Below are 18,461 nucleotides of genomic sequence, written 5' to 3' on the forward strand. Positions count from 1 at the left end.
CCCTTCCTTCCTGCCTTCCTCCCTCCCTTCCTTCCTTCCTTCCTCCCTCCCTCCCTCCCTCCCTCCCTCCCTCCCTCCCTTTCTTCCTTCCTTCCTCCCGTCCTTCTTCCCTTCCTTCCTTCCTTCCTTCCTTCCTTCCTTCCTTAGTTCCTTCCTCTTCCTTCCTTTCATTTAATTTCATCTTAATTTCCATCCCTTTTTTCCTTATTCCTTTCTTATTTTCATTCGTTCCTTTCTTCCTTCCATCTGTCAGTTCTTCCTTTCCTTCTTTACATAATTTTCTCCCTTCTTTCTTTTATTTCCTCTCATTAAAATTAATTTCCTTTCTTCTCTTCTCTTTTCCTTCCTTTCTATCTTTCTATCCATTTCTTCCTTCCTTTTTCATTTCTTCCTTCCGTCCGTTGTTTCTTCCCTTTACTTTAATTTCCCCTAATTTCCATTATTTTTCTTTTCTTTCTTACTCCTTTCACTACCTTTCCTTATTTCCCTCTATCCTTACTTTTTCTTTTTCTTTTAATATCCACTCATTTTCCTTCTTTTCTTTCATTCTTTCCATCCATCAGTCCGTCCTTCCACCCTTTTCTTCTTTCCCTTTCCTTTCATTTACTCATTTCCCACATTTCATTCTTTCTTACTTTCATTCCTTATTTCCTTTTCCTTATTTTTTTCCAGATTTTCCTACCTTTCTTTCCTTCTTTTCTTACTTCCATCATTCTTTCCATCCATTTTTATGTCCATCCGTTCTTCCGCCCTTTTCTTCCATCCCTTTCCTTTAATTTACTCACATTTTCCTTTCGTTCTTCCTTCCTTCCCTTACATAATTTTCCTCCATTGCTTTCCTTTAATTTCCCATAATTTTCCTCCATTGCTTTCCTTTAATTTCCCAGTCTCCTTCCTTTCTCTCCCTACCGTGCTCCCTTTCTTCCTCCCCTTCCTTTTCCTGTTTTACCACATCTGTCTTCTGAAATTTAAATATAGCATACAGAAGTAATTCAGAGTAAACTCAGACAGCATAAATAGCCGTGTTTGTGTTCTCCTGGGTTGTCTTTCCTGCTTGGATCTGTTAGGGAAAAGCTTCAGGCTGATAGTTACACACTCACACGGTAATGGTTACAGAATCTTCGACTGTGTGTGTTTGTGTGTGTAGCTGACAGATGAATTGTGCAGAATGACTTTGTTTGAGTCACAACCGCAGTTGCTCGAACTAACCGTGTGTGTGTCCATGTTAAAGAGGTCATATCATGGAAAACAGGATTTTCTCTTTTTCTTGCTCAAACAGTTTGATGTACTATTGCTGTTATTCTGTTGCAGAGCATTCTGTATGTTTATCCATCACACATTCACCCATGTACTGCAAAAAGATTTCATTGCTCACCCACTGGGAGTCATTCCAGTTATGCCTTAGCGTAATGTTGAATCATACTGTTACATTCTGATCACATGGTTTTTGTATAACAAATATACAAGTAAATGCAAAGCACATGGAGCATTCTACGTTTATTTTGAGCATGTTAGTCCTGAATGTTTATGTGCGTGCGTATAAACTAATCATGTGCTGCTTCTCTCTTTCTGTTGGTGTTCAGCTGGACCCAGAGCAGACTGGTTTCATAGCAGTGGAAAATTTCACCAGTCTAGCTGAGCACCATGAGTTACAGCTGGACCCCAGTAAACTGGAGATGCTGCTGGCGCTGGTACAGAGCAACGAACACGGACACGTCTGCTACCAGGAGCTCATAGAACTGGTGAGACGCACACATGCAACTTCCAGGATGTTTGGATATGTCTGCTGAGAAACACAGTTGTGTTACTGTGTGCATTATAAGCATGCACTGTGGATATGGACTGCATTCATTTTGAGTCATGCAAGAGTCACACGTAAACTAGATATCCACAAATGTTCTGCTTTGTTTTCTGAGCTACAGTACCATATGAATTATATATTTATTTTAATTTTTTTATGTTTTTGAAAGACATTAAATGTCTCTTATGCTCACCAAGGCTGCATTTAGTTAATCAGTAATACTACATTAAAAACAGTATAATTGTGAAATATTATTATGATTTAAAATAACTGTTTTCTATTGAATATATAGTAAACTGTAATTTATTCCTGTGATCAAAGCTGAATTTTCAGCATCATTACTCCAGTCTTCAGTGTCACATGATCCTTCAGAAATCATTATAATATGATTAAGAAACTTTTTTAATTTTTTATTATCAATGTTGAAAACAGTTCTACTTCAGATTTTAGTGGAAATAGTGATACATTTTTTCAGGATTCTTTGATGAATAGAAAGTTCAATGAACAGCATTTATTTAAAATTGAAATCTTTTGTAACATTATAAATGTCTTTACTCTTGCTTTTGAATTTATGCATCAATTTATTGCATCCTTGTGGAAAAAAAATGACCATTACATTTTTTCAAATCTTACTGACCCCAAAACTTTGAACGGTAATATATATATATATATATATATATATATATATATATATATATATATATATATATATATATATATATACGGTTTATTTTATTTTATTTATTTTATTTTACTCTGAGACTAAACTTTGATCAGTGTTGTGTATTGGAAGTCATTTAACTAGTGATCGATTTAGCACTTTAGTATCGATTTAGCTCTTTAGTATCGATTTAGCTCTTTAGTATCGATTTAGCTCTTTAGTATCGATTAGCTCTTTAGTATCGATTTAGCTCTTTAGTATCGATTTAGCTCTTTAGTATCGATTTAGCTCTTTAGTATCGATTAGCTCTTTAGTATCGATTTAGCTCTTTAGTATCGATTAGCTCTTTAGTATCGATTTAGCTCTTTAGTATCGATTTAGCTCTTTAGTATCGATTTAGCTCTTTAGTATCGATTAGCTCTTTAGTATCGATTTAGCACTTTAGTATCGATTTAGCTCTTTAGTATCGACTCTTTAGTATCGATTTAGCTCTTTAGTATCGATTTAGCTCTTTAGTATCGATTAGCTCTTTAGTATCGATTTAGCACTTTAGTATCGATTTAGCTCTTTAGTATCGATTTAGCTCTTTAGTATCGACTCTTTAGTATCGATTTAGCTCTTTAGTATCGATTAGCTCTTTAGTATCGATTTAGCTCTTTAGTATCGATTTAGCTCTTTAGTATCGATTAGCTCTTTAGTATCGATTTAGCACTTTAGTATCGATTTAGCTCTTTAGTATCGATTAGCTCTTTAGTATCGATTTAGCTCTTTAGTATCGATTAGCTCTTTAGTATCGATTTAGCTCTTTAGTATCGATTAGCTCTTTAGTATCGATTTAGCTCTTTAGTATCGATTTAGCTCTTTAGTATCGATTTAGCTAGTTTAGTGCTAGTTTAGAAACACTTTTGCACATACATGCACATTGCAGTGTGTTTGTGTTTATGTGAGCTCACGCAACCATATGGATTCTCTGATGCACAAATATCGAGTGTGATATTTGATTGTCACGTTATTTCTATGAGACCTAGAGCAGATGAATGCCGTTTGCGTGTGTGTGTGTGTGTTCATGAATGAAAAGCACTTCTCACAGTCAGTAATAGACTGCAGGTCTCAGCTCTGTAATTGCTGAACCTCCACGTGCTTCCTTTACAAACCCAACCGTGTTCCTCTCAGGACCTTGTTCACTCCCTCACTCTTGATACGAGGGGGCGTAAGTGTTTTCACTCTGGCACAGACAGTTGAATCAATTTTGCCGCAGGCTCTTTTAATACACACATTCACACACACGCACACACACACACACACACACACATGACTGCGGTGCTCTGTGTTGACAGTTTTGGTGATCTAGCTAGACTCATTCAGAAATATGATACGAAGATGCATGGCACTTTTCTGTTGCTGGAATTCCAGACATACGTTGATTTAAAACCATGTTCTACAGGAAGAGAGACTGAGACTGAGCCGGAGAGAAAGCAATGAATTTAAAAGGATTTGGGTGAAGTGTAAATCTGGGGCATGAGGGAGATGAAGGAAACAGGGAACAGAAAGAAGAGAGTGTGAGAAATCCTGCATACATGGAGTAATCTGTAAGAACGTCACAGTATTAAACTGGTCATGTCTCTGAATGTGTGTGTGTGTGTGTGTGTGTGTGTGTGTGTGTGTGTGTGTGTATGGCTTTTGTGAGGTCTGTTAAAGTGTCTATATATTATATATCACAATGAAATACACTGTAGAATTTTATAATTGGAAAATTCATATATTAAAATGCTCAGTTTAATTTTATTAACTGCAAGCTATCATATTATATATTGTGAAAAATTATATGATATATTTTAAAAGAAAGTACATAATATATATATATATACATTGGTCAAATAATGTTTAATTGTAAATACATTTTTTAACAATTAAATATTAAAATGTGGCTATTGTGAGGTCTGTTTACGAGTGTATGTACACAATCACACATAAATACACTATACATTTTTTTTTAGCGATTTTATATTTGGAAAATTCCGATTAAAATTCTAAATCACACATGGTGAAAAAGTATTTATTTTAAAAGACAGTACAAGAAATAAACAAATAATATTTTAGATATATAAAATTAAATTAAAATTATATATTAAAATATATATAAAAATTAAATTAATAAAAAATATTCAATATTGTATAAAATGACATTATTTAATGCATGTTTTTTATTTATACCTTTTAATACCTTATGCTTAATGTATGGCGCATTGCCAGAAGTCCTTGAAAGATTCATCAAGTTTGTTTACATTTTAATAAAAAAATGATGCTTTGTTGTTAGTTATGCCTATTAGGGTATTTTATAAACTTGGTTATTTAGTAAATGTTTATAACATTTTTGTGTTGCCCTGATGGAGGCTTGTGTTAGTTGAAATAACACTGTACATCTATGTGTTATTTTTGCCCACGGTTGTTGGAAAGGACACTTTGATAAGTTGTCTACTGTTGATGCATTTGAGGTTATCAATATATTTAAAAGTTTTGTTTAAGTTTATGTTTTTATGTAAACATTCTCATTTAATGATTTAATGAAGTGTGTCAGATACAGTGCAGTCGCCATGAAATGTTGTATCAGATGTACATAGGTTAAGCAAGCCATTCTGCATAAATTACAGCACTTCGCTCTGTCTCTCTCAGCTGAACAGCAAACGCTCCAGTAGTTTTCGCAGAGCCATTGCAAATGGGCGTCGCACACTGCAGCGAGAGATCCTATTGGATGAGACGGGGCTGGGCGTGTACAAGCGCTTCGTGCGCTATGTGGCCTATGAGATTCTGCCATGTGAGACGGACCGCCGGTGGTACTTCCATCAGAACAGAATCTGCCCACCTCCTGTGTTCATGGCCATCATTACCATAGTACAGGTACACTCACTGAACTCTTGCGCTGCTTTAAGGCTCTTTCTACTTCAGGTTCATCAGATCAGCTCATTTGTTTCTTTGTTCTATAATACACCATTCTGTAGGTTTTCTAAAGAACTAGAGGTGACGTAGTTACATGTTACTACATGTATTTATAGTAATAACAGTAAATTATGCATATACAACTAACCAAACCCTAACCTTAACTCTATAGTAAGTACATGTAGTAAAGTAATATTACTCAGGACTTATTTGTGTAAATACAATGTAACTACGTCACAAACTTTCTAACATTTTATTATACAGTGTCCTTGTTACATATGTTACATGTACTTACAATAGTATTAACAGTTAATTATGCATAATTACATGCAACTAACCCTCAACCAAACCCTAATCCTACCCTAACTCTATAGTAAGTACATGCACTTAATTAATATTACTCAGTACTTAAATATATAATTACACTGTAACAATGACACCGTAAAATAAAGTGTAACCAAAGGTTGTAATTGGAACCTTATTTTTTAAAACTAAACTAATTTTAGATTTTAAATTATCAACATGATCAAAACTTTTCTGAAAAGCCTGTTACACTATCATGCCTTCTGTCATCTGATTGATAGTTCATACTTTTTTAAGCAAATAAAAGGCATCATTTTAAAAACTTAGGTTTACTTGATTATCCATACATCTTTTTTTGTTTTGTTTTATCATAATAAATGATAAGATGTATCAAATATGATCTATCAGGCTTTTTAGGAATGTTTATTTGTTCATCTCTCAATCATAATTGTATTGCATTGTATTATTATAAACACATTGTATTGTGTTTGCTCAGTTTGTGCCTCTAAATAAAACTCCTCGAGTGTGATCTCCATATTCTTCTATATCATACTTTAAGAGCCATAAAAGCCCTGATGTACTGTATCAAATATGATACTCAACATCATAGAACACATGCAAACATTTTAAAGATTTATTTAATAAATCTTGTATTTTAAATCGAGTGCTTTGTCTAAATGCTCAATAAATGTAATTATTCACAGGGTCAAGACTGTTGAACGTGTGTGTGTGTTTGTGTTCCAGATCATAGTGTTCATGTGTTACGGTGTGATGCTCAATAAATGGGTGTTGCAAACGTACCAGCCGGATTTCATGAAGAGTCCGCTGGTGTATCACCCCGGGCACCGCGCGCAGATCTGGAGGTTCTTCAGCTACATGTTCATGCATGTTGGGTAAGTAGACGGATGATCAAACTCCTCCCAAACTAGTGTTTAGATCTCCGTTTATAGATAAATGAGTATCAGCTGTATTATGCAACTGGAAACTGTTCCTTGAATAAACTGTTTATTCATGTTTAGAATCAGTTTATTTGAGTTTTACAAGCTTTCAATTTAAAGGTGCTCTAAGCGATGTCACACGTTTTTTTAGGCCAAACATTTTTTGTCACATCCAGCAAACATTTCCTCACTATCCGCTAGCTGCCTGTCCCCTGAACACACTGTAAAAAAAACGCAGTCTCTGTAGACACCACAGGCTCCACAAACGGCAACAAAAACAAACTGGCCCAGCCTGGACCACGAAACATAACAAACAGTGTTCTAGCCAATAACCAACAAGAATGATTTGGGGGTGGGGGTGGTGGGGTTAGTGCGCGTGCACATGAAGGGGGGACTAACGTTAAAATTGTATATTCTTGAGAATTTTGATATGGCCGACACGACGACGTTCCGATGAACAAATAACAAAGAATAGGGAAAAGGAGAAGGAACGCGCGAAGTCCCGAATTTACATCGGAAAAGCGTTCAAAAGGTGGCGAGAACTCCGCCGGCAGAAGGGCTTCCAATCCCACATTCAGGTGGCTCTGTTTTTGCTGGACAGGTTAAATCCAGTTTGTTTTTCCTAAATGGTTCATGACTGTTTCAGGAAGCACAGAAGGGAGGGGGAGGGGACGGGATGAGGAGGAGGAGGGAGGGTCGAGCTAGCCTCCGTTTTGTTTGACAATACTTCGAACATCAACAAGAAGTGACGTCACCCAACATCGCTTAGAACAGCTTTAAACATGTACTCAAATGTGAAATACTTGCTTCATTCATGTTTCTGGTCTTATTGTGCACTTTATTTTAAAGAAAACAGTGTGTCTTTGTCATCTTTTATCAAAATGTTCCACCTCTGAAATGATTTTACTTATCAACTGATGTCATGAAAACCATTTTTCAACCCATCTCCTCCAATCATGTCATATTGAGATGCTTTTTTTACCATGCAACGAATTCCTAATGGATTAAATTAGGTCCCGCGGCTCCCGCCCACATGATTCGCTAAGAATATATTTTTTTTAACTGAGAAATACAAAAGTAAAATGGGCTGTGAGTGTGAACCCTATTTCACATTCATGTTTTCTTTAAATGCACCACATGCAGTTTGCGTTAATGCAAGAAACATATTGTAGAGCATAACATATGTTTATCTATCTTAGAATTATCCTGAGCTTGTAAAGCAAAGAGATTTCATCACAAATCTCTCTTTTTAATGAAGAAAAATTACACTGTTGAAGTAGATGTGAAGTGCTTCCTCTGATTGCTCAGCAGGATCAATCCTGTCAGGTATTCCAGGGGAACTTAGAAAGGTTAAGTTCTTAAAAGATGAGAGACAAAAGTTGACTTTGTTCCTCAGTCTGTGTTTAGCCGTCCAGAACAGCTGATGTCTCTCGTTCTGGATGTGTGTCTGTGTAGGTTAGAGCAGTTGGGCTTCAACGCTCTTCTCCAGCTGATGATTGGAGTTCCTCTGGAGATGGTTCATGGGATCCTGAGGATCAGTCTGCTGTATATGGCAGGAGTCGTCGCTGGTGAGTTAGTGTGTGTGTGTGTGTGTGTGTCCGCATAATTCTTGCTGTCCTTGCACTGTGACAAGTTCACCAGGAGAATGTGCTCATATTTATGATGGACATGTCACCAGTGGGCAATGACCTAATCAATAATCTGTGAATTATTTACACACACACACACACACACACACACACACACACACACACACACACACACACACACACACACACACACACACACGCACACACACACACACACACACACACACACACACAAAAACACACACACACACACACACACACACACACACACACACACACACACACACACACACACACACACGTCCTACAGAGTTTTAATCCAACCCTAATTAAACACCTAAACCAATTAATTAAAGGTCTTCAGGGCAAGTGTGTATGATTAGGCTTACATATACACACACACACTAAATCAAATCCTATTAAATTAAAATGTATTTTTATTAACTTTTTTTATTTTTATATACAATAAATTAAAATAAAACAATAATATATATAGTATTGACCATGTAAATTCTATAAATGAATGTTTATTACGATTTATTTATTTTTTATATTAAAAAACTATTACATATTTTATTAAATATTAAAATGTTCATTTAATTAAATAAAATTCTGATTCAATTAAAATACATTTGTAATGAAATTATTTATTTTGAAGTAAATTTAAATTTATTGTAAATCCTTTTCTTTCTTTTAATTTATTTAATTTAAAAAATAATGTGTGTGTGTGTGTGACATACTCGAAACTCGAAAAAATTTAATATCTTGCAAAGGTTCATTTATTTCAGTAATTCAACTTTAAATAGAATATAATAGAATAATATAATAGAAACTAATATATTATATAGACTCATTACATGCAAAGTGAGATATTTCAAGCCTTTATTTGTTATAATTTTGATGATTATGGCTTACAGCTTATGAAAATGTTGGGGTTTTCATAAGCTGTAAGCCATAATCATCAAAATATAACAAATAAAGGTTTGAAATATCTCACTTTGCATGTAATGAGTCTATATAATATATTAGTTTCACCTTTTAAGTTGAATTACTGAAATAAATGAACTTTTGCACGATATTCACATTTTTTCGAGTTTCACCTGTAGGAGATCTACAAGTCATATAAAGTGCTGTTTAAAATGGTTCCTGGAGAACCGTGTTCTGCGGAGTTCAGAGCCTAATCAAACAGTTGTGTGTAATTAAGTAATCCTGAAGACCTTGATTAGCTGGTTCAGGTCTGTTTAATTAGAGTCAGAGCAAAACCCTGAAGGACGTGACCCTCCAGTCCAGGAACAGACTCGAATAGCCGTGATATAGAATAATAATACAGCTTAACTATAGCAAATGAGATGAACACTAATATGATGAAATTAAATACAAACTTGTGTTATATCATATTTACTCAAAAAGCACTACAAATGCCAAATCATCACTACCTACAACACACCTGTGTTGTTTTGACATTCTGTATGAGCAAGTGTCCATGTTGAGGACACAGAAAGTCAGATGGAAATTGAAGGAAGGAGAAAATAGAGTATGCAAGAACAGATAAGAGAAAATGAGGAGAGTCATATGTGGGAAAGAGATGAAAAGACAAGGAAAATGTGAGGATTTGAGTGAGAGGGATGTGCGAGAAGAAAGAGTTTCAAGAAAACGAAACAGAAAAAAGAGAAGGATGATGAAGATGGTGGTAGAGGTATAGTGCTGAGCGCAGCAGAGCTCAGTGTGTAGACGATCTGACACACACACACACACACACACACACACAGGAATCGCCAATATTCAATTATCGCACCCGTTTTGCATGCATGTTCGCTTTCCAATGGTTTTAGTTTACAGTGCAGAATTAGCTTTATTGGGTGTGTTTTATGCCGCTGTGGGTTTGAATGTTCTGTATTAAATTAGGTGGACTCTTTTCACTTGGGCTAGAAAGAAACCACCTAGAACACCATAGCAACCACCCACAACACCTTAGCAACCACATCGCAATGTACTGAAAGCAACACCCTGGCATCATGGCGGGAGGTTTGAAAATGTAGTGCTTTCCTGTAGTGCTTTAGTGTTTAGTCTGCAGCAGAGCAGCTCTATCCTATAATTACATGACAACTATTAATTACCTTTATTACATTCATTAAATGGGTCAACAACAGTGATGCCAGGAATGCAGAAATACAGGTCAGTAGGGGTTTTTATATATATAAAATGTATTAAATTAAATTATTTTATTTTATTACATTTTATTTTACAAATTTTGGCTTGTCATTGTAATGTATTAAGTTTGATGTGTGTATATATGTAATTTAAAATGATTTTTATTCAATGTATTAAATAAAAAGTAAATGTATTAAATTAAATCAAAAGTAAATGTATTGAATTAAATTATTTTATCACATTTTACAATATTAAAAAAATATTAAATTGATCTTTTTTTTTATGAATACAATCCTTATTAAATTCTAATTTAGTTTTTTTTTTTTATTATTTTTAAGACACTCTCTATTAAACTTCAAATAATCCAGAAAAATAGGTGTGCGTCACGAGTGTACAGGAGGGACCCCCTCATGTCATTATGAGCCAATTATATAAATTAAATTTGCCTATCAGGAGAAAGTTAACTTGATTAAAGCCACATGAAAGCAACAAACAGACTTTGTAATGTCGCACACAAAGGTATATTATTTACACAGAATCACAATCGCAGGAAACAATGTATCACATACTAGAATTTCAAATGTATCGATTCACATGATGTCATAACTCTGCATGAATTCACTGTTGGTGGTCTTGGTGGAGGGATTTGCAAGACAACATATAATGCATAATCCCACTGTCTGTCATTAGTGAAGACTAAACCTGTGCCGGTGTGTTTCCTCAGGCTCACTGACGGTGTCCATCACAGATATGCGAGCTCCAGTGGTCGGCGGGTCCGGCGGGGTCTATGCTCTCTGCTCGGCACATCTCGCCAACGTTGTCATGGTAACCCAAACTAACTGCTGCCATGGCGACTTGTGTCAGAATGAATGAAAAGGAGGAATCAGGCAGAGGAATAGAGAAACGCAGAGGGATAAATCTCTCCGGATGCTTTATATTGCGGCTTCCCTAAAGATCAAAGAGTCTGTAATCACTCGCACGTACAAACAGGCCTGCGAGAGTCCTAAAGTCTCTTCAGCGTCTGTGTGTGCTGACGGATGGCTCTGAACGTCCTCTTATGGGAATATAAGTGCCTTTTCATTTGTGTGGGGGGAATTTAAGGACGATTTAGAAGCTTTACAGCTCAAATAACACATTTTTGTGCATGAGACTTAATATAAGCACAAATTCAGCATGAAATCAAAATGGACTTTTACATTTCCAGTCTTATTGAAAACAATGCATCAGTGCATGTGTAGCCAAATAGCTATTCAGTCATTTTGACATACAGCTTTATCATTGAACATTCTGTTTTAATAGAAAATATCATATTATGAAAGTAAAAATGGATTGCATTGGCAATTTTTATACTATTATAGTATTTTAAATTTGATTTGATTTCATATTTTCAGTTTTAATTTTAGTTTAGATTACAGTAGTTCAATTGTGTGCTTTTGCCATTAAAAAAAAAGAAATTCTATTTAGCTTTATTTTATTTCAGTTTTAAAACTTCAACTTAAATGCAATTTATTTCATTTAGTTTGAAAATTTTTGTTAAAATGTTTTGTTTTAATATTTGTATAAAATTTTTTTCAGCTTTATTTCAATTACCGAAATAATTTTTTATATTTTTAGAGATGGCAATATACAATAGCTTCACATTTTTGCTTTTAAAAACGAAGTGGCATACAGTACATCATGCGTCATGACGACTTTAAGGTTTTTCGTGACGCCTTTTAACACGCATGTGTTTGTGTTTCAGAACTGGGCCGGTATGAAGTGTCCATACAAGTTGCTGCGGATGATTCTTGCACTTGTTTGCAGTAAGTAATTTTAGTTCTCTAAATTTGTGCTAAATAAGCAACATCTGAGAGGAACAGACTGAACACAATCACTTGTTTTGTTCTATTTATGAGTTGCCTTTCAGTTGTGAAGCTTGTTTTGGAATGGACTTTTTATTGCATACTGCACACAACACAGCATTCATCACAGTATATACCATTACTGCCTACAATTTGGAAGACTAACATATTGCATGCTATGCAGTAAATACTAAATTCTGCATACTATTAATAAAATAGCCTTAATTCACTATAGCATACTAGCAAATTAGTATGTACTATGGTTTTTTTCTGAAATTACCTATATTTGCAATGGAAAACTAGCATGTTAAATATTATGCAGTATACACTAAATACTGCATACTATTTAAAAAAATAGAAATATATATGAATTCAATGCAATGCATTGATAATCATTTCGAATAGTGGTATGCTACACTGTTTTCACATGACCTCTACATATATTTTTAATAAATAATTATTGAGCATCAAATCATCATATTAGAATGATTTCTGAACGATCATGTGACACTGAAGACTGGAGTAATGATGCTGAAAATGTGCTTTGATCACAGGAATACATTACATTTTAACATATGTCCAAATAGAAAGAAGTTTTTTAAAATTGTAATAATATTTCACAATATTTTGTTCAGTATTTTTGATCAAATAAATGCATCCTTAATGAGCATAAGAGACTTCTTAGAATCTGATAGTATAAGTAATATGCTACTATTCCAAACATCTGCCAATCTCTCCCTCTGTCTTTAACAGTGAGTTCTGAGGTGGGCCGTGCCGTATGGCTGCGCTTCTCTCCGCCGCTGCCCTCTTCCGGTCCGCAGCCCAGCTTCATGGCTCATCTGTCGGGCGCAGTGGTGGGCATCAGCATGGGGCTGCTGATGTTGCGGAGCTATGAGGAATCTCTGCATAAACAGTGCTCCTGGTGGGTGCTCATCTTCTCCTTCATCACCTTCCTCCTCTTCGCCATCTTCTGGAACATTTTCGCTTACGAGCTGCTCGGGGTTCAGATCCCGCCCCCTCCCTGATGACACGCCCCCCCATCCCTGATGACACACCCCCTGGCGGGTGCAGAAAGCCACGCCCCCTGTCCGATACAGGCCCGACCTCGATCTACTCCACTCGACCAGCAGCGGAGAAAAGGGTGTAAAACATGGAAGGTGTGAAATGAAAAACGCAAACTCACATTCCATACAGAAGCAGCGAGCATAAACAGCGTGGTATTTTAATGAACACTCCAAGGCAGCTCAAGGGTCCGGTGAGCTTATTTCAACACACACACACACACATATACACACACACACGTACATCAGATTTGCTTTGCTCTCTGAGTGCGAGTTTCAGCCCGAGGCTCGTTCATGATGCCTTTCTGTATTGTTTTGATTTGACAGCCTCATCTAAGCCTGTTATGCATTACAGATAACATCCATAGTAGATGAAACGCCGTTACTTGAATCCAGGAATCTCGCTGACTAAAAACAAAGCCTTACGCTTGAAGACACGGTAAAGTCCTCACTGAGGTAGGGGGTTGATGTTGATGTTTGTTGTTGGATAATTACGAATAGTATTCTTTTTTTCAACAAGCTAAAACTTGTTTCAAGGGTAAAAAGTGATGTTTCTGCAGAAGTTTCTTGTTTTACTCTGTTCCTCATTTGCACACACACTTGTAGACGCTACGAGAGGACAGAAACATGATCTCTGTTCCAAATCATAGTGGGCTGTCGATGTAGGCAGCGTGTCATATGTGCACATTATGTTTGCCTTCTAAGATCTTTTGCTAAATGTGAACGTAGCATTCTATGTCAGAGAAAGCAATCCCAGAATTCATTGCAACAAGCTCCAAAATGTGTGTGTATAATATATATATACATATATATACACACTACCGTAATATTTTCTGCTCTTCTGTCTCTTCAGTCTCTTCTGCTCACCAGTGCTGCATTTATTTGATCAAAAACACAGTAAAAACAGTGAAATAACATTAAAATTTAAAATACCGATTTTCTTTGTGAATATATTGTAAAATATAATTGATTCCGGTGATCAAAGATGAATTTTCAGCATCATTACTCCGGTCTTCGGAGTCACAAATCATTCTGATATGCTGATTTGCTGCTCAAGAAGTAACATTTCTGATTATTTTCAGTGGTGAATACAGTTGTGCTGCTTCATATTTTGGCAGGAACCATGATGCAGTTTTTAAGGAAATCTTCGAAATATTAAAAATGTCTTTACTGTCATTTTTGATCAATTTCATGCATCCTTTCTGAAGAAGTCTAAATTTCTTATCGCTGTCCTCACACTTTTGAACTACTTAAAAATGAACTATTCTGCCTAATAATATTTGTATTTTTATGCTTATTAATTGATTAATTAGCTTGGCATCTGCCTATGTTGGCAGTGAACAGCAAGAGAGCTCACTAGGTTTTGGAACAGATTAAACACCTGACCTTTTATCTTGACTTTTGAAAATATTTCCAGTGATCACATAAACAGAAGCCAGTGAGTGAGCTAGAAGTTTCCAAGACAATATGTCTGTGCCACACAGTAATGAATACTTCAGTTATTGCTGTGCAGATTGCAGTTGTTATGGTAACTGCCATAACGCGATTAAAGATGCTTTCAACATAGAAACGGATGTCACGACCACCGGAACCGTATATGTCATGGGGAAATTCTGTCTGCCTACATTTTCAGTGAAAGAATAATGATGCTTAAGTTTTAAAATGGAAAAATACAACCCTTATGTTTTCATGACAAGACTGCGAAAGATGAGAGAAGATAGACACTGAGTCATTTATGACCCATAACCCTAAGACAAAGCAAATAATGACACAATTCAGTAGTGCCAAGTTATCATTCGCTAAGCTGCTAAAAGATACTTAAGGGGAATTGATTAAATAGCTATAGGAAAGATTGCTGTTTTCTGAGTTGATTTCTTTTCATTTTCGAAAAGCTCGACCGTGCGTCTATTTAATGTTGTGGATTTTTATGCCATAGTCCTATATTTATATTTATTCCGTTGTTGGATTGTGGCGTGTGTAAAGATGGTCTTAGACTGATGATTCAAACCTCTTAGATGAAATGCGTTTACATAGTCATCCACAGAAACAGAAAGTGCTGGAAGATGCAAAGCAAAGAAAATGAACAATACGAAATGTTTAATTAATACGTTCTCGCTGGCTTTGCTGTGCTCAAAGGTCACGGTTATGTAACATAGTACATGAATACTTTTGAGGGAACAAGTGAGTCATTTGAATATTTAGTCGGCATGACACGGCACTCGCATTTTCTTGCCATACTGTGAGATATTTGCAAGTGAAAAGGATAAAAAGAGTACAGCAGGAAAGGATTTAATACATTAAATAGTGTCAAGTTTGGTTTCAAGTTGACTTTAAATGTTCTGATCCAGCATGCAAGAGTCGCACCATAGTGACATTTATAGAGTTCCTGTAATATCCACCTGGCTGGCACTTTTAGACAGGTGAAAAATGAAAAGCGGATGAATATTTATTAGACGCGCATATAAACAGTGAGAAAGAGAGAGAGAGAAATGTAATGAAAAAGCTAAGAGCTGTATTGGGATGTGTGATAGAAGAAAATAAGGCGAGAAATAGCTGATAAAATGATGGGAAATGGAGAGAAAACAGCGAATGATGGATGTATTATTTTTGAACACTCATCAAATGGATTCTGGAAGTGTGTGTGTGTGTGTGTGTGTGTTAAACATGCTTTAATGTGCTGTATTGTTGGTTTTCAGACTGTTACAAGCACACAGTAGTCTGTGTGTGTCTTAGGTGAGTGTGGGAAACACTGACCATGGTCTAAAACAGTTGGGATGTGTTCAGAGTGGAATACTAGCATACTGAATGCATACTTTGCAGTTTATACAGTCTCCTGCCTACTAATTCTAAAGAATATTAATGTGGAACTATGCATTTTACACTTTTTTCTTGTTTCGTACAGGGCCTAAAATGTCAAATTTGCCGTCGGCCGGTAGCATTCTTATGAATTCTAACAATGCAATACTGTGAGAACATGAACGTGGACAACGCTCGGGACAGCACTGCATCGTCACCAAGGTTTAAGCCTTGCCAATTTAAATATCCAAGTGCAAAAAGACGCGAAAGGGGACTCAATTCATCACTCAGAAAGCCGTGAATACTGAATTGAGCTCTCTTTAACTTCTTCTTGCGCTTGAACGGACAAATCCACACAAATTATGTCCGGCAAGTATCCCTGTATACACAGTCGGTTATGTCTTAAGTGAACGTGAACAGCTGAGAAAGTAAACGCATGTGTATCAGTATCAGTATATTGGATCCGTGCATCCGCTCTTAAAGAGACAGCAGCCTAATATTCCTGCGACTGTCTGTGTTTTTAATGTTAATCAGACAACAGAAGACAAAGAACAATCACTCAATGCTCTAGACTAAATAACTTTGTAACTTTAATAAGGAATAATTATGTTTCATGGCTGGTAAAAAATATTTATGGCCAGTACATTTTCTCAAGTCTCCAGCCATTGCTACGGTTAGTTTTAGGCACTGGTTTCATACATACGGAGCCCATAAAAGGACAAAAAAATATGAGATGGGAGAAAAAAATTATATTTCAAGGTTTTTGCATTCTCTCACATACCATTTTAGTTTTTGCGAGCGAACACAAAGTTACTTGGGAGAATGCAAAACTTTTAATTTCAGCTTTATTCATTCCAAAAAAAATTTAATAGCTTTAATTAATACTGTTTCAGAATGTAAAGTCAAGCACATTGCATCATGGGACAGTTTTACATTTATACTGTTGTATATTGCACATTTTTGGCAAATGTTTCAGATAAGTCGTCCACATATGCCATTTGCATCCTGCATATAGTATGGGTAGTATAGTAGTATGCCACTCCGAACACACTCTCGGTGAAGAAGTGTGCTCAATCAATCCTCTCGAAACTGGGAACAAACCTATTTACCAAGGGCCTCCCCTTATTCCCGCCCACATTACTTCCCAGCCAATAGCTGCTCTCGCAGATCATGGTGTCCGGAGTTTCATTTCTCCATGATGTAGGTGTAGTTTTGCTTTGAGATCATCGCCGCATCTGTGTTGCCGCCACAACTCTAGTCCTACTGAGAATCGTAGTCCATGTACAGACTTCAAAATGGTGCCAAAATACGAGAGATGACGACTCTTGCAGTGAAATATTCTGTTTACATAAAAAGAAGTTAAAACTAAAAATATAACATAAGGCTAATAGTTTTCTCTGGATCAGATGAAGATAAAAAATAAATTAAAAAAAGATGTAAATACTGATAGTTTCTATTAAATTCTTTATCATTTCATGATGTATTGTACTTATGAAATATTGGGACCTGAGGCAATTTGTTTTTTGTAGTTTTATTTTGTATGGTTTTGTGTTTGCTTTCATTTCTCAGCTGTATGAAATAAAGAACATACTGTGAGAGACGTCTGCGTGTGTTTGTGTGCCCACAGTAAGACACTTTCCACCGATGAGGTATAAAGTGCTTGAATCTCCTCGTGAACTTTACTTTTTTTCAGCAAATTGTCAGTGCAAGGATGTGCTTAACCATCAGAAATTATTTAGTCAACTCAGAAAATAAATAAAACTCCATGTATAAAATATAATTAATCTGTTTATTTTTCTGTGTGGTTTGCCATTTTTGAAACCCTGTTATTAGTTTCTCATAAATTAAAGAAAATATTATTTTTAAATAAGTGTTTTTTTTTAATTGTTTTAAATTATTTTAATATTTTAATAAATATTATACATAATATTTATATATATACACACACACATACAAACCCTGTTAATAGTTTCTCGTAAATTAAAGAAAATATTATTTTTAAATAAGTGTATTTTTTTTATTGTTTAAAATTATTTTAATATTTTAATAAATATTAAACATAATATTTATATATATATACACACACATACAAACCCTGTTATTAGTTTCTCGTAAATTAAAGAAAATATTATTTATAATATTGCTTTATTTTCTGTGTGGTTTGCCATTTTTGAAACCCTGTTATTAGTTTCTCATAAATTAAAGAAAATGTTATTTTTAAATAAGTGTATTTTTTTTATTGTTTTAAATTATTTTAATATTTTAATAAATATTAAACATAATATTTATATATATACACACACACATACAAACCCTGTTATTAGTTTCTTGTAAATGAAAGAAAATATTATTTATAATATTGCTTTATTTTCTGTGTGGTTTG

General features: G+C 35.2%; 1 protein-coding gene across 4 annotated transcripts in view; it reads left to right on the plus strand.

Annotated features, from left to right (window-relative positions):
* rhbdl1 (rhomboid, veinlet-like 1) overlaps window positions 1–17,674 on the plus strand; it is a 29,846-nt gene extending 12,172 nt beyond the window's left edge. For all 4 annotated transcript variants that reach the window (XM_082183752.1, XM_082183753.1, XM_082183754.1 and 1 more), the window contains 7 exons: window positions 1,584–1,742; window positions 5,136–5,360; window positions 6,447–6,595; window positions 8,096–8,208; window positions 11,105–11,205; window positions 12,122–12,182; window positions 12,975–17,674. In XM_082183752.1, the coding sequence (XP_082039878.1) occupies window positions 1,677–1,742; window positions 5,136–5,360; window positions 6,447–6,595; window positions 8,096–8,208; window positions 11,105–11,205; window positions 12,122–12,182; window positions 12,975–13,246 (987 nt within the window). In that variant the 5' untranslated portion in view covers window positions 1,584–1,676 and the 3' untranslated portion in view covers window positions 13,247–17,674. The remainder of the gene's footprint in view (window positions 1–1,583; window positions 1,743–5,135; window positions 5,361–6,446; window positions 6,596–8,095; window positions 8,209–11,104; window positions 11,206–12,121; window positions 12,183–12,974) is intronic.
* Window positions 17,675–18,461: the final 787 nt, after the last annotated feature.

This window comes from Leuciscus leuciscus, assembly GCF_965113295.1.
Source record: "Leuciscus leuciscus genome assembly, chromosome: 11".
NCBI classification, from domain to species: domain Eukaryota; kingdom Metazoa; phylum Chordata; class Actinopteri; order Cypriniformes; family Leuciscidae; genus Leuciscus; species Leuciscus leuciscus.